Here is a 17499-nt window from a genome sequence, read left to right as displayed (position 1 = left end):
CCCGGATGAAAAATATGAAAAAACTATATATAGATTTAAAAAAAAAAAAGTTCGTGTCAGCTTCCATAAAGAAGTAATGAGTAATTTCATACATAACGTCTGTTGATCAAAATAGTTTTCGGCACTGTGTTTAGTGGCATCCTGACTATAGTTGGGATCATGTCGGTAACCCAATCTCCAAACAAAGCATAGCGTGTGCGTCTAAAAATGTAACACGCAGTTCCTTCCCTCTTCCGCCGGTCAATTGGGCACTTTAGTTCGTTACGTTTGTCCAGAAGACTAATTTGAAAAGACATCCAAGGACACGCATCTTAAGCCCATAGCGCATGGATCATTTAAGGGTAGTTATGCCTTTTCATGCTGTTAATTAGAGTATCAAGCTATCTAGTCTTTTATTGTGGGTCCACGTGTTCTTTTCCCTTTTCTGGCGGTTGATATTTGGGAGGAGGGAAGTGGAAACACCGAGGACTGGATTCCAAATGTTGTTTTTGGAACGTTTGCTTTGAATTACGGTGATTTGGAGGGTTATAGAGATGGGTTTTTTGAGTTCGATACTGGGTTTTTGTGGATTTGGAGTTGGAGTTTCTGCTGGCTTGGTGATTGGTTACTTTATGTTCATCTTTTTTCAGCCCAACGATGTTAAGGTGCTACCTCTGTCTTTCTTTCTCTATCTTTATGATTGTGTGTCAGTAGGTATCTTTTTTGTTGGCACTTTCCTCTATTCAGTGTTTCTCCTTGCTACTATATTTGTTGATTTGTGGGGTTTTAAGTTCATTGTCTCTAGTGACAAACACGTCCGGTGAAGTTCTATATTTTCATTTGCCTGCTTGAAGACATTTTATTCAAGCATCTAAAAAATTTGGAGTACTTGCAAATAGTCTCTTCAAAGTTTAAGTTAAAGAGGGTGCTGAAATTTTATGTTTACTATTGGAATGAATGGGCGTGATAATAGAAGATTTATATAACCGACTGCAACTAGATTGAAATCGAGGTGTAGTTGGTTGATTTGTTGTGCTATATTTATGTGCTTCTACTAGATTGGTTATGGTGGTGGAGAAGAATATCTGCATTGCGATTTCCTATTTGAGTTAGATTCACATAACTCAGTGGTCTTTCCCCAAGTTGAGCTCATATACCCAAGGAAATTAACATTTAGTAATGCTAAAGAAGCTACATTAGCCTCGAAATTTCGCCTACTTAAAAAAAGAATCCTCTGAATTCCATGTAATATTTACTAAACCCTTCTTGATGTAAGCCTCCTAAATTTATGAAGACAGTAGTGTTCCTCTCTCAAATTGAATGCCTCCATTGCAACTTAGACAAGTATCAATCTAAAGATTCATCTAATTTGACAATTTCTACGCTGGCCGTCAACCTACTGCAGGCCTCCTCTATTCTTATTTGAGATTGATCCTGCTATTATTAAAATGGATAGAGTCATAACATCAAGATGAGGTTTAGAGGTAAAGGTCAATTCCACAAAGGGGTTCTCTCACAAGAGAAATCTTCATTAAAACATCATAAACTAACTTTAAACTAAAAGACTTCCTATTTATATGCGAAGTTAATGGAGTAGTCCGAAATACAAAGTAAAGATCCTAAATAACTAGGTAGATTATATGGCCCAGGTGGGTGGACGTGTGGCCCACAGGTTATTCATTTGTGAGAATAATATTTCTGGAAGTCTAAATGCTATACTCAATGTCTTGGTCAAACGTGGTCGATCCCCGGTCAACCCTCAGCCAAACTTGGTCAACTCTTCATAGAGCACTCCGGCCTTCTAAAATGGTGCAAAGTCCATGATCATGTTGTTGTCATTGTCGAAGAGGTTATGGAAGTACAGATTAATAGAACCTTGTCAAGCATCCCTACACATTGTTTGTCTTTTATGTCCGCACTGGTTAGTGTGACCAAAAAAATTAAAGATGTTGAGAATAAATTTCTCGTATGAAACAATTGATGAGAGAGAAAGAAGTTTCAGTTGGATAATTATGAGGTGGTCACATCTCCGAAAAGGTATGGAGGGCTTGGAGTGAAAGATTTGTTGGTATTCAATAGTGCATTATTAGGTAACTTAATGTGGAGATTTTGTAATGAAACAAGCTTTATGGAGGACTGTGATCCAAAGAAGTATAGAATTTAGGAGCTGGATGGAGGTTTGGGATCACTACATTACTCTATGAATGAGGAATATCGTGAAGAGATAAAGATGATTTCAGCAGTGACGTCCCTTCAAACTAGGAAAGAAAATAGGGTTTAGTTGTGGAAGCACGGGTGGTATGGTGATGCACATTGATGGCTGATTTCCATCTATTTATAGCACGTATATCTACAGTGTAGAAGATAAAGGAATCATTTGAGATTTAAGATTCAGGTGAAATTAACAAGACTTAAGAATAGTTGATTTTCAAAAGTAACTCTAAAAACAGAACATTACATAGCAAAACATGACATCTGGAAGAAGAATGGCAAAAAAATAGATTCTCTCTATAAAGTCCTATTACATAGGCTGCTGAAACCACTGGACACGGAGTTTCTTTACCTGTCAGTGTGAACTCTCAGAGCACTGAGGAAGGTAAATGACAACTAGAGGGGTGATACTAAAAGCTGAAAATGACAAGGAGTGTTTCTCACATCAATGTGAAATTACTTTATCAAAATATATTAAGCTAATCATATTTAAGCTAAAAATGCTATAACAATGAAGCAAATGCATATTTCATTTTAAGCATTTGACCTGTATTCATAATAGTACTTGCATGCTTTATTAAGCATAAGAAAATGTGGTTTTACAGCATGAGTAACGCTTAACGACTTATCATGCAAAACTTATTCCTAACAAGATTTGATGAACCACCAGGTGAACCTTTGTGTCCAACAAGAGGTGATTGGTACATGGTTACGACCGAACAAAAATGTACACAATTAGAAGAGGTGAAACAGTGCGATCATTCAGCTTGTAATATTTTATGACCCACAAGCTCAAACCTATATGCATATACAGTTACAGTTGTGAACCGGTCAAGTCTTTTTTTTTTTTTTGGACCTGGCAAGTAGCTTCCACTGCCAATATTGTGCATCCTTTCTGATTAATCCACTTGCTTGTGATTATTTGATTGAGGAACTACACTGGGTTGTTGGGAGGACTATGTTGGGGGAACAATGAAAACTTGATAGGGCCATCAGGATCTATGTTGCGCGGACTCATTATTTTAGCTGCTCCACCCGTGTCGACACGACACTGGTACTAGTAAGGGTATAGAATTCGTACCGGGTGTGGTCAATCGAGATAGGGTACTTTGACCACAATCCATGGACAAATTTGAGGAAACAAAGATTGAATTTTAGCTGTTGCTGGCTAGTGCCTACAATGTGAGAAATTCTCAAAATGAAAGATTGAATTATTGGTTGCACTCCACAACTTACTAGTAGGTTTTATAGATCTTTTTTTAGAATTTTAAATTACTTTTAGCCGAATCTCCACACCCGTATCCATACCTGAATCCGTACTCCCCGAATCTTAAAATTTAGATTATGAAGGATCCAGCATCTAGATTCGCACCCGGAGCGGATACCCGCACCCGAGTTTGAGCAACATAGACCAGGATATGATGATGGTTGAGGTATTACCTAAACACATCTTTAGCTCATAATGTTAGTTGTTTGGCAAATAATGTTTGTGTATTGCAAAGTTGCATCTCTAAATGATTTTGTTATTCAACGTTATGAGAGTTTAACTCTGTCTTTGAGCTTCCCAAAGTATTGACAGTTCGTAATTAGGATGACGGAGGAGGATTGTGACATTCAGCGCAAATAGCCAAAGTGTGATGAAGGATTTCTTTGAATACTAATTGGACCTAAATAGAGCAGAATTCATATGGAGGATTCATATAGCCGATCCAAGCTAATTTGGAATTGAGATATAGTTGACTGATTGATATACTTTCGACATTTTTCATTTGGACACTTTGGTATATATTTGATACGGTCAGATGTGAATATTGTAAGTGAAGTTTGAGATTGACATATGGAAAAGGCAAAGGAATGGAGTTTTCTCGGTTGGTTGTTGTGTACACCCCTGGATAAGTCATAAACCCCTGAGTTTGACTTACAAGGACTTACAGCTTCTCTTCGAATGCAAGACTGTCTGGTATCACAATGTTGGAATGGAAGCAGCTGGGTTTAGAAGGTGAACCTAAATGCAGAAGAAGAAGAAGAAGATCAACTAATATGGAAGAGGCAAACAAATGGAGTTTCCTCAGTTGGTTCTTCTTACAGGGAACTAAACAAGGGTTTCTGTAGCAGTATCACTTGGCCTTGGATTTAGCTATGGAAAAGTAAAGCCTTCTATAAGGTAGCATGTTTCATTTGGCTTCTTGCACATGATGCTTGCCTAATACAATGCAATCTACAGCAAAGGTGGATGTTATTATGTAGCAGATGCTATCTCTGTAATAAGGAAGAGGAGAGCAGCAGTCATCTGTTTATGCACTGCACAATTGCTAGACAACTGTGGAACTTATTCTTCAACTTGTTCAACGTATCGTTTGTCATGCCTAAAACAGTAGAGGAATTGCTGTCCGGCTGGAGAAGTGGTGGGATTAGAAATTCTCTGAAAAGAGCATGGATCACAGTACCTGCTTGTATCTGTTGGACCCTGTGGGGAGAGAGAAACTCGAGGTGTTTTGAAGGAAAAGAGACTATACAGTTGTTAAAGTTCAGATGTCTATGGTTTTGGCTTTCTTCTGCAACATTCAAGATGTAAATGATGAGGACAGCATGCTAGATTACATCATTTCACTGCAGGAATAGACATTTCGTACAAATGGGATCTTTTCTTTTTGTTTTTGTATATGGGGATCCCAGATCATGTAATCTCAAGCACTGTCTTAGTGCTTGGTTGTTGTTATTTATTAACTCCATAACTGTTCCCCCCCCTCCCCCCCAACCACAAAAACAAAAGTAGTCATGACATTGACAGGATCATTAACCATGTTAAGCTGGCATCCGTTAGTGATTGGTGTGTGTGTGTTTGGGGGGGGGGGGGCTTACATTAGCATTTCACATTTTTTCCTTGGGCATGCCGAACTACTGTTTTTAATTACTATCTTAAAATTATTTACCTTCTATGTTTTAATGTGATATCTCAGTGGGCAGCCATGTTGTTGAGATAAACTTTACTCGTGCTAAATTCTTCTCCTTCCTGCTCATTGATATATTTCATTTGTCTCACTTCTGCACTTCTATCAGTGGAGGAGATAACATTTTCTATTTTACACAATCAGCACCTTTGGAACAGCTAATGGTTTTCATTCTCAATCAGGACCTTGTTATTCATCCATTGGTCGAACGAGACACTCAAAGCTTGCAGCAATTACTTCCTGAAATTCCTATTTGGGTTAAATGTCCGGATTATGACCGTGTAAGTATTTAGTTACATGTTTAACCTGCATCCTTGAAGTTGAGCTGTGAATTATATTTTTATTTCCTTTGTTCGTTGCTGAAGGTGGACTGGCTCAACAAATTTCTTGAGCTCATGTGGCCTTATCTGGACAAGGTATTCTCCATTTCCTAACAGTGTTTTGAATTTCTTTCTCATTGATATCTATCAAAAAGGAAGTAAACTAACCTAATTTATATAAACAGGCTATTTGCAGGACTGCGAAGAATATTGCTGCACCTATTATTGTGGAGCAAATTCCAAAGTATAAAATTGACTCTGTTGAATTTGAAACACTGACTTTGGGGTCCTTACCACCTACTTTCCAAGGTTAGTGGTTTCTTAATGGCCATTAACAAAATTAGTTGGTCCTTTTATTTTTAGTTAGTGTTGTGACTTACTAGGAAATTAAAATGTGGCATACGAATAAGATACAGAAGATGCCCTCTCTTACTCGTCTGCTTTCCATTCCTATCGTAGAAATGCATTAGATGATAATTGTATAGTGGTCTTGATGTTTTAGTTGGCTAGGTAAATGATCTGCGTAAGAAGAAGTTTCAGTTATGTAGGGTAAGAATATGGTTATGGCATCAGAGAGTGCAATGCATTACTTTGTAGTTGCTCCATTTGTTAGCTGAAGTTCGCATTAATATATAATTGTCAAGGAGTTAACCCTCAAACTAGCAGATGCTGTCGTTTCGACACATAATAAGAGCTTTTTCCCCTTTTTGATAAGTATCATGTTTGGTGTAAGTTAATGAATTTGAGTGCACCGCCAAATAGTCTTTGAAAAGTTTGGTTAGTAAAGCTTATATCTTCGATAGAAAGATACAAACTCGTGATCTTAAACGTTTTGTACAGATAAGAAGGGAAGGTGAAAGGTGAAACGTACTAGTTGGCAGAGTTACTCGGGGAGTTTTTTCTTTTTATGAATTTCTGTTAACAGTGGTGTTATTATTATTTAAGTGTTGCATGGGATATTCTCTCTCTTTCATAGAGTTGGTGCAACACCTTTCATATACCTCTTCCCATGCTTCTTACTGGTTGCTCTGATCAGCTGTGATAGCTCATCTTCTTTCTCTCTCTCAACTGCTTTCTTGACCCTTGGTATATGTCAGACCTTGGATGCAATGAAATTGTGATCTAAATCTTTTAATATGATGGTTTATAAATAAGGTAGTGTGTTATAGGACTTTTGACTTAGCTTCAACATAAACTTCACCTAAGGTTCTGCTGCTGGCAGGTATGAAGGTCTATGTTACTGATGAAAAAGAGTTGATGATGGAACCATACTTAAAATGGGCCAGCAATCCTAATGTCTCTGTTGCGGTCAAAGCATTTGGATTGAAAGCAACTGTTCAGGTTTTGCAATTTTTTTAACCGTTCTGCATTTTGCCAAATTTTGAGAAAAATAAAGTGCCTGCCTACATTTGCTGTAATTGAGTAGAAAGTTGTAATTGCTTTGGTGGATATTTCAGGTTATCGACTTGCAGATCTTTGCAGCTCCACGTATTACTCTGAAGCCTCTAGTTCCGAGCTTTCCTTGTTTTGCCAAAATCTTTGTGTCACTTATGGAGAAGGTATGTCAGTCACATTTCTGGGAAAAGAAGGCATGTTGCTTGCAAACATGCTTCCAGTAGTTGTAATGGCAGATAGTTAAATGGTATGAAATACTTGAGACAGTATCATTGGTCAGTGTCCTTTTCTCTTATCCCGAGAATGTTAACATGTTCCGGATTGAATATCTTTTTTCTTGTTTGGATGGGTTGTTGTATGGAAAAATCAAGGTGGTGAAATGTATTCCCTTGACGTGCACTATGGAGAAGTGCACCATTATGTACATAGTTGCTCTTAATGTCCTCGATGTAGTATCACTGCTTTGGTATTAATTTTCATTTTGAAGATCTATTGCTTTTGTTCTATGTATGATTGTGTATTTATGCTATTGTATTTAACTATTTATGCTACTGTCTTGTTCACGTCCGTTGTTTTTTTATTATGGTTTTTAGCCACATGTTGACTTCGGGTTGAAGCTATTGGGGGCTGATCTAATGGCCATTCCTGGGTTGTACAGGTTTGTCCAGGTATTATTTTCTTTTATGCCAATTTATTTCTTTTGAAATATTATGTTTGTTGGATTTGCTCCATTTGCGCAAAAGAACCTGGAATGTTGATTTTACCCAAGGGCTTTAGTCTAGTGGTTAGAGCACAACACCTGACATGTGGGTTAGACACGCGTGTGGATTCAAATTGTGCCGCTGATGAAAGCTTGGTACTTAAGTGGAGAAGGGTAGAGAGCAGTGGCGGAGCTAGGATTTTCACTAAGGGGTATCAAAATATAAGAGTTTAATTATACCGTAAAATCAAGGGAGTCAATGTATAGTAAATATACATAAAATAAAAAAAATTATCTAGCAATACAGTGTAATTTTTGGGCCAAGGGGTGTCGATTGACATCCCTTGGTTGAACACTTGTAGAGAGGCGGGCCCATTATCCACCAAGTTCCGAACCGTGTGCCACTAACACTCCGGAGTCCTCGGTCATAAAAACTAACCCTGGAATTGTTGATATTTTTTTTTTTTTTGAGTGTAAGCTTTTGACTTTTGAAAGCTGCTAAAAACTTATTATAAATGTCTTGATAGATCCCAGAGTTGTAAGTTTTGATGTTTAAGGATGTGAATCACCTGTTAGATACTCTGCTGCTTTGCTTGTGAAGATGTGTCTGGGTCTGGGATAACATATTTGTCTTAGCTATTACTAAAGATCAGATGTTAATATCAGTTAGAGCTTTTTCTTCCAGGAGACAATTAAAGATCAAGTTGCTAGCATGTATCTATGGCCTAAAGCTCTAGAAGTACAAATTTTGGATCCATCCAAGTATGCTACATCTAGATTTTGTTCCCACATTCTTTGACTCACTTCACAAATTCCTCGTAATAACTTATTTCATTTTGGGAATATGTAGAGCCATGAAAAGACCAGTTGGGATTTTACATGTTAAGATTTTGAGGGCAATGAAGTTGAGAAAGAAGGACTTATTGGGCGCATCTGATCCTTATGTAAAACTTAAGCTTACAGAGTCGAAGCTTCCATCTAAAAAGACCACGGTGAAGCATAGTAATTTAAATCCAGAGTGGAATGAGGAATTTAGTATGGTAGTTAAAGATCCGGAATCACAAGCATTGGAGATCTCTGTTTATGACTGGGAGCAGGTAACTTTCAAGATTTAATTCATTTATTGATTATTTTACCTATTGAGTCTCAAGCTTCTTTTTGCCTTCTGTATCAGATTGGGAAACATGACAAGATGGGTACAAATGTAGTCCCGCTGAGAGATTTGACTCCTGATGAGTCAAAAACTATGACACTTGATCTCCTGAAGAATATTGATCTGAATGATGCTCAGAATGACAAGCAACGGGGACAGATTGTAGTAGAATTGACATATAAACCGTTTAAGGAGGAGGATTTGCCAAAAGATTTTGAAGAGTCTGGAACAGTCTTAAAAGCTCCAGAAGGAACGCCACCAGGGGGAGGTGTCCTTGTAGTTATAGTCCATCAAGCTGAAGATGTTGAAGGAAAGAACCACACTAATCCATATGTCAGGATTATCTTTAAAGGGGAGGAGAGAAAAACTAAGGTGCCTACTTGCCTCTTTCTTTGGCCCTTCATTGCTCTCTCCTTAACATATATGGATTGCAATAGTTATGGTGCGAAAAGCTTCTGACCTACCCACCACCTTGAATCTATAACCTACCCGTAGCTCTACCCAAGTGAAAAGACTATACTTTAACCTTGGCTCACTTCAGTAATTTTTACTGAACATGTCCCAAATTAATTTAACTTGGCCTTTTGCTTAATTGAGAAGTCTCCTAGTTTAAGCTCAAACCTGTATGTATCAATACTTCAATACTACTTTATTTATTTTAGATTTTGGATATAATAAATCCTCACAACCTACTCCTCCTTCACATTTCGACCACTGTTCTAAGCATATTGCATCTTTAACTAACTTCAGTATAATATACTATGCGACTTAAAATTATTAATCTTTGTGCTAATCTGATTATGTCCTGCAAAGTGTTAACTAGGATATAGGGAGCATTGATCATTTTGCATCTTCATAATAAACTTGCATTAGCCAACTGAGTTTCGACCACCGAACGTCGGAATACCTAATAGATTAATAGAGGGAGAGAGTGAGAAATACATACATCAGAACAATCACAAAGACAGCTGTCAGTCAGAGATGGTAGAAAGGAGTAGGTAAGCAGCTGTGAGAGGAGTGACTATGAAGAAGTTAAAACATAACCTAAAATCTTGTCTATACCCCAAGCTTATAGTGTGAATAACCAAAGAAAAGTATCTAAAATAAAAGACATAATGTATCTACATAGTGAGAGTAAGGCCAATGCCGATTCCACAATAATAACCTTCCTTTAGCAACAGGATATTGAGATTCCAACCTGTAATTTTCTTTACGCACTATTTTCTCCAGAATCCTGAACTTCTTAACAGAAATAGGTTAGGGAACAAGAACCTGTTGGCAGCATAGCATTGGTATCAAGTTTGTTTTCTGGGACCTTTTGCCACTTGTATGAAAGACTCCTTGATGTTTTATTTATCTGTTTTTTCCTTCTCCTGATTTGGATGACTGAAAATTTTCAATTCTGCTGTTTCTACACGTTTCATAATGATAAGATTGATCAAATTTAAATTGCCTTGTTGCCTTCATTATTAATCTACTTAGACCATACACGCTACTTATTCTTTTTCTCCCCCTTTTTATTCTTCTTCTTATTCTTCTGAGACGAGGGTCTATTGGAAACAGCCTCTCTACCTTCACTAGGTAGGGGTAAGGTCTGCGTACACACTACCTTCCCCAGACCCCACTTGTGGGAATAATACTAGGTTTATTGTTGTTATTGTTTAAAAGAGTTTCTTGTTTGGTAATTACTCTGAACTCGAGAAATGTCCTATCAAGGGGTCTACTACTACTGCTGAATTTTGCCCACGTAAGCACTAGAAGTGATTTCTCCATTGTGATTGCAGCAAGTGAAGAAGAACAGGGATCCAAGATGGGAAGAGGAGTTTAGTTTTGTGTTGGAGGAGTCTCCCGTGAATGATAAACTGCATGTAGAAGTTATCAGCACCTCAACAAGGATTGGCCTTCTACATCCAAAGGTACGTAAGTTGCAATTTACTCTTATTTATTTTCATCATCAGCAGACTGAATGCTGCAAGTAATATTTGTCGAGAACTTAAGATCACCATCTAGTTTATAAGTCAAAGTGCCCTTAGAAATCATAATAATGCCATCTTTTAGTTTCAAAAGCTCAAATCCATCTGCCATTAGTTATTTGACAAGATATTACTGGTCTCCCTATTTCAATGAGTTCCTAAGAAATATGTTCTCTTGTTTATATTGTCCTGCAAATTTTCCCATGGCCCTCCCGGGACGCAAAAAAAGAGTTATCATCTTTAATTAATTCAGAGTTTTCATTTAGCAATAATGAGTTTTTAAAAAAAATTAATTCAATGGATTTATGGACCTTCTTTTGGGAAAGAAAACATTAGGACAATACCTTTCCTAATAGTAATGAATTATTAACTTTATATGCGGCTTCAAATACTGACTTGACATGGTTAGGGCATGATATTCCTAATAGAAATAAAATTAAGAGATAACCATGCCCTAGCATCCCTAAATATGAGCTGCATAAGCTTTTGATCTCTTGCCAACTCACCAATTATTTTTATCAATTTTGGATATCTAGTATATAGGTCTCTGCCATGTATCCTATGATCAATTTAATATGGGCGACTAAGCAGTAACACCCTGTCAAGATAATATATTTTATTTCTGTTTTCGGGAAGTCGAAAATCAGATGGAAGATAGTATTATTACACTTGGAAGATAACACGTATTCCAGAAAGGATGGAGTAGGCTGCTTCTATATGCTACTGTTTTCAGTTGTTCGTTGCACTACTAAAGCTTTCACTTTTTTGGGTATATTTCTTAATACAGGAAGTGTTAGGGTATATTGATATAAGTCTTTCAGATGTCGTTCACAACACAAGGATCAACGAGAAGTACCACCTCATAGATTCAAAAACCGGACGGATTCAAGTTGAGCTGCAATGGAGGACCGCTAAATAATCTTATCCCGCCTTTACTAAGTTACATACTTCTTAACCTCTTTTCTTTTCCTTTTTTCTGGTATTATCTTGGTTCCCTCTTATGCTAAGACAGACATTTTCCTCTCTCCAAACTCATGTGTTGAAAAATCATTGAATGTTTGTGTACATAGTACAATGACAACCTGGTTATGGTGGGTTATTTATATTTTCAGTACAGTTCTTCTCTGCATAACAGGTCGGTTCTGAAACGGCACCCCTTAGATATATTTGATTCTCATCTTTCATTAGATATTCTTTCTTGGTTGTTTTCGTCCTCAGATATTTGTTGAACTAATTCAGTTAAAGAGCGATTGAAAGAAGAGTGATTCATAGGGACTTAAAAGAGGGTTACCTCTTTTTACTCTCGGAACTTCAGACTTGATAAGAAAAAGGTGGGTCAGATAAGGTGGTTGTTTCAACCTTAACCGGTGTAATAGATTAAATGAGTTTAAGTTATATGCACTGTCAACAAATTTTACTCCAAAAGTTGTATACAATTACGGTGCATATAACTTAAAACTCCGATGTACTTGTTTAATGTCTCGTGTGCGAATATTGAGGTGCCAATTTGCTAATACTGCCTAACATTCTCGGGGACTGTAGCACTAGATTTTCCCAAAACAGGGAAGGTATTAGTTGCAAGTTTTCTGTAAATTTTTGGTTTTTTCTTGCTTAATTATTTTTTGTTGTTGCAGTGCATGCATCCTTCAGCCCCAAGCCCTTTCCAGAAAAAAAAAAGGTGCTTCGTGGAGTTTGTGTTTGTATTCAATAGGGAAACACGTGAGACTACATTTTGCTTTTATGAGCTTAATCCAAAATATGAACCATAAGAGAAAATACCTTTTGAATATATGAAGATACAAACAACTAAATGTCGAAGAAAACGATAATACCTTTTGAATATATGAAGATACAATATAGGATGTTTTCTGAGTCAAAAGTTTTGAAAAGAAAATGGACCAGAATTTGAATTAGAAGTGATTACGGAAGTTGAATTGACGGAGACCGAATATTAGATAAGTTCCAGGACTTGATTGAAGAGAAGTAGAGAGGAGGGAGGGAGGTAGGTAGATAAAGGTGTTATAGGACAGCACCCACGAGTCTTGTTAGGCGAACTTCAATTTTCTTCAGAAAACGGAGAAGGAACTTTAATTTTCTTCAATTGGATCCACCTTTGTATGCAACCGTCTCTAGATGACTAACCTAACTACCCTTTCTAGAGGATGGGGTAATACTCACTACTAAAAGGATAAATGCTTGATATAACTAGCTAGAGCAATAATGAAATTAATTGTTTGTTCTCCTCTATTATTGAACAAAAGATCGATAGATAGATTAGATCGGATTTGAGATGTAAGCATTTTAAGGAAAGTAATAATATCATAAAATCCGTACACATTTCGCTCGGTACTGGATAAGCTTATGGGTAGGTTTGCATTTGTATTAAAGAGAAGAAGTACGTGTAAGAATAAAATTCGAAACCTTGCACTGTTTCTTGGATCGTGACCCAACCAAAGGTATGGAAAAGTTGAAAAAAGGGTAGGTAAATACACTCATGAACTTACACAAGTGGACATCTTTCTCTCTCTCTCTTTCCTCTGAAGTCATCAACGCCAACTCAATTTTATGATCATGATTCTTATGCACAAGTTGCTATATTAGGCAAATTGGAGGGAGTTAATACTCTAAATACCATGAACAACAAGATCGAAAGGTGAATCAACCTTCCCAATATCCCAAACCTTACTTTTTGCATAAGCTTCAACCACAAGTTCTCGAGATATATAGATCAATAGGTAGGAACCTTACCTAAATCGATTACAAGGTAGGAAAATCTTTTGTATGCATCAAATTACACAATAGTAAAAACAACGAATCTTTTTGATGGGATGTCCTTCGAACTATGGAACTCGACAGGAAGTCCATAGGGAAAAAAATGGATCTCCTAGAGAGTTTTCGCCATGAATGAGAAGAAAAACACAATACAATCTATAGAATCTTCAATTATGATTCCTATATATTGTCGCGACCTAAATTTCATCATAGGGACCTGATGACACATAATCTCTAAGACTAGGTAAGTCAATCACTTAACAATATTAAATCAACAAAACATGATAATAATAAAACTGAATTTAATATAAAAGCGAAAATAAAGTTAACACAATGTTAAATGGCAATGCCTGATACAACTCCATAGAACTAGGTAGTACAAAGTCATGAGCTCTAACTGAATACATAAGGATGTCTCAAAATATAATATTGTTCGGATATGAAAAATAACAGTATCAATATAAGGATGGGACTCCAAGGAATTGCGACGGTCATGCAGCTCTACCTTGAATCTTCGTGACTAATGTAAGCATTTACTCCCTAGTTCCGTTGCTTCCAACACCTAGATCTACACAAAATATGCAAACGTATAATATGAGTACACCACAATTGGTACCCAGTAAGTTTTAAGAATAACCTCGGTGAAGTAGTGACGAGGTTCAAATCATATGATACTTCCTAGTCAAATAACCTGTGCAATATATCAATAACTGGCAATAGAATATGTAACAGAAAACAATATTAACAACCTCGTTAGAACATGCGATAACAATTCGACGTAGAAAAATCCATCTTTGGCAACGAATCATCAAATAGAAGAGGAGGCATATGATAACATGTCAAATTCAACTAACATCTCATTAAAATAATGCTACATCTGCCCTAATTATCACAACACAATAATGCTAGATTTCATCAAAGATTTAAGCTCATAATCTAATAATAAGGTGCACAAGGACATGGCAATAATAAAATACAAATGAGTGTTTAACATATAAAGCATGACTACAGCTAAATTAATTGCAGTGATCATGTTCATGTAGTCACAAAGTGATTAAGCATGTTTCTTATAAAGCACATCCTCAAGTTAAGGCATATTAATAGCCTAAGGTCTAATCCGGTCATAAGCCACACATAGCACCCGTGTACACACTCGTCACCTCGTGTACACGTCGTTTTTTCACATAACATGAATAAACAATTAAGGCCAAATACTAAAGGATATTTTTTCCACATAAGGTTAGGCTAGATACTTAACTCAAACAAGCCAAGTAATACTCTAGAAATGCCTTCCCACGCGAATCGACCTCCGAACGACTCGAATCTAGCCAAAAACAACTCAATAACATCAAACAAAATTATTGGAATTAATTCCACGTAATAAAGCTCCACTCTTTATTAATTAGCAAAAGTCAACTGGGGCTCTCTTCCTAGAATTCGACAAAAGTCACAAATCCCTACTACCCATTCGAATACGAGCCCAAATATACAAGTTTTATCCAAAAACCACTCCAAATTAGGGTTCAAATCTTTATTTTTTACTTTAGAAAAGTTTTGTCAAGGTTCCAAATTTCTCTTAGATTCACCAATCAAATGCTAAAACTAAAGATAGAATCATGAATAATAATCAAATCTGAGTCAAGAACACTTACCACCAATTCAAGTGGTAAAATATTCCTCAAAAATCGCCCCAATCCGAGCTCCTAATCTCAAAATATGATAAAATAAGCCAAACCCTCAACTAAAATAACACTTCCCAGCGATTCCGCTTTTGCAAACAAAATGCTCGCTTTTGCAGAAAAATGGCTCGCATTTGCGAGTTTACTAACTCCTCCAACCTTCCGCTCCTGCGAAGCACACTCGCTTCTGCGTACCAACAACCGCACCGGCGCCCAAAGCTTCGCACCTGCGGACACTGCAGCCCTCCACCTTCCTTGGCATCTGCGACCCCTTGTCTGCATCTGCAGACTTGCACCTACACAACATACCTCGCAGGTGCAAAACACCATTAACAGAACTATCAAACAAGATCGAAATAATCCAAAACTCATTCAAAACATACCCGAGGCCCCCGAGACTCCCTCCAATCATACCAACTAGTCCCAAAATATAACACGGACCTACTCGAGGTATCAAATCACATAAAGAAATATCAAAACTACAAATTGCACCTCAATTCAATCTTAATGAACCAATCAACTTTTCAATTCCAAAACTCATGTCGAACCACGTCTAATCAACTCGGAATGACCTCACATTTTCACACAGGTGCCAAATGACATAACGAACTTATTCCAACTCTTGGAACAATAATCCGAACCCGATAACATCAAAGTCAACTCCCAATCAAACCTCTGAACCTTCTAAACCTCAAATGTTCAACTTTTGGCATTTATAGCAAATCAACCTATGAACCTCTAAATCCAATTCCGGACATACGTCTAAATCCAAAATCACCATACGAACCTATTGGGCCATAAAAATATGAATTCGAGGTCATTTATACAAAATTCAAGCCTCGGTCAACTCTTATAACTTAAGCTTTCAAAATGAGACTAAGTATCTCAATTCACTTCAAAACCTTCTCGAAACCAAACCAACCATCCCCGTAAGTCACATAACAATAAATACACATACGTATCAAATAGGGGAAACAAGTCTTAAATACAAAAAAGACCAGTCGAGTTGTTACATTCCCCCCTTCTTAAACAAACATTCGTCCTCGAACGAGTTTAGAATCATACCTGGATATAAAAATGGTAAGGATATTTGCTCCGCATATCATGCTCAGTCTCCCAAGTCACCTTCTCGACCGGTTGATCTCTCCACTTAACCTTCGGTGATGCAATATCCTTTGACCTCACCTTTCAAACCTACCTATCCAAAATGGCCATCGGCTCCTCAACATAAGTCAAAGCCTTGACCAACTACACCGAGCCAAAATCCAGAACATGTGACAAATCCTCATAGTACTTCCGAACATGGAAACATGAAATACCGAATAAACTCCCAATATGCTGGGTGGCAAAGCAAGTCTGTAAGCCACCTCAATAGCTCTCTCCAAGACCTCAAATAGACCAATATACCGAGGGCTCAACTTGCCATTCTTCCCAAATCTCATCACGCCTTTCAAAGGCAAAACTCTTAGTGGAACCTTCTCACCCACCAAGAATGCCACATCACGAGCTTTCCGATCATCATAACTCTTTTGCCTGGACTGTGCTTTATGAAGCCGCTCCTAATTTAATTTTACCTTCTCCAAAGCATCACGAACCAAATCTGTGCCCAATAATCTAGCCTGAGCCGGTTCAAACCAACCAACCTAAGAACGATAACTCCTCCCATATAATGCCTCATATTGATCCATATGGATGCTCGACTGATAGCTGTTGTTGTAGGAAAACTCTGCTAATGGAAGAAACTGATCCCACGGTCCTCCAAAATCAATAATGCATGCCCACAACATATCATCCAAAATTTGAATGGTCCACTCGTACTGTCCGTCTGTCTGAGGATGAAATGCAGTACTCAACTCAACTTGCGTGCTCAACTCATGCTGAACCGCTCTCCAAAAATGCGAAGTAAACTGACTACCTCGATCCGAGATAATAGGCACAAGAACACCATGCAGCGAACAATCTCTCTAAGATAAATCCGAGCCAACTGCTCATAAGTGTATGAAGACATGACTGGAATGAAATATAAAAACTTGGTCAGTCTGTCCATAATGATCCAAACTACGTTAAATCTCCTCAATGTCAGTGGCAACCCTACCATTAAGTCCATTGCGATGCGCTCCCACTTCCACTCTGATATCTCAATCTTCTGAAGTAACCACCCGACCTCTGATGCTCATACTAGACCTATTGACAATTCAAACACCGAGCAACATATCCAACAATGCCTTTCTTTATCCTCCACTACCAATAATTCTACTTCTAATCACAGTACATCTTCGCAGCACCCGAGTGAATAAAATACCTCTATGAGCCTCCTCAAGAATTAACTCTCTCAACCCATTGACATTAGGAATGCAAATCTAGAT

At 37.4% G+C, this 17499-nt stretch overlaps 1 protein-coding gene across 3 annotated transcripts; it reads left to right on the top strand.

The window, feature by feature from the left end:
- The first annotated feature begins 94 nt into the window (after positions 1-94).
- Positions 95-11810, top strand: LOC107764054 (synaptotagmin-1). Of its 3 annotated transcripts, XM_075252386.1 has the most exons (13): positions 513-644; positions 3532-3623; positions 5324-5422; positions 5507-5557; positions 5647-5770; positions 6684-6802; positions 6919-7020; positions 7450-7524; positions 8242-8318; positions 8407-8653; positions 8731-9081; positions 10494-10625; positions 11470-11810. In XM_075252386.1, exons 2-13 carry the CDS (start codon positions 3609-3611, stop codon positions 11599-11601), a joined length of 1524 nt encoding a protein of 507 aa, XP_075108487.1. In that variant the 5' UTR covers positions 513-644; positions 3532-3608; the 3' UTR covers positions 11602-11810. The 3 variants fall into 3 exon arrangements, with proteins under 3 accessions (XP_075108485.1, XP_075108486.1, XP_075108487.1); XM_075252384.1 differs by lacking the exon at positions 3532-3623 and having other exon boundaries at positions 95-644; XM_075252385.1 differs by lacking the exon at positions 3532-3623 and having other exon boundaries at positions 504-644; positions 5251-5422.
- The last annotated feature ends 5689 nt before the right edge of the window (positions 11811-17499 follow it).

The sequence above is a fragment of the Nicotiana tabacum genome, chromosome 4 (assembly GCF_000715075.1).
Source record: "Nicotiana tabacum cultivar K326 chromosome 4, ASM71507v2, whole genome shotgun sequence".
Lineage (NCBI taxonomy): Eukaryota > Viridiplantae > Streptophyta > Magnoliopsida > Solanales > Solanaceae > Nicotiana > Nicotiana tabacum.
The sequence above is the reverse complement of the archived record's forward strand: the minus strand, read 5'-3'. Positions and strand labels throughout refer to the sequence as shown.

Bases quoted from the DNA above. Each gene is read 5' to 3' on its own strand.
- LOC107764054 (XM_075252384.1), top strand. From the start codon at position 534: ATGGGTTTTTTGAGTTCGATACTGGGTTTTTGTGGATTTGGAGTTGGA. The intron at 5,771-6,683 runs GTTAGTGGTTTC...TGCTGCTGGCAG, and splicing joins CTTACCACCTACTTTCCAAG to GTATGAAGGTCTATGTTACT. The intron at 7,525-8,241 runs GTATTATTTTCT...TTTTTCTTCCAG, and splicing joins GGTTGTACAGGTTTGTCCAG to GAGACAATTAAAGATCAAGT.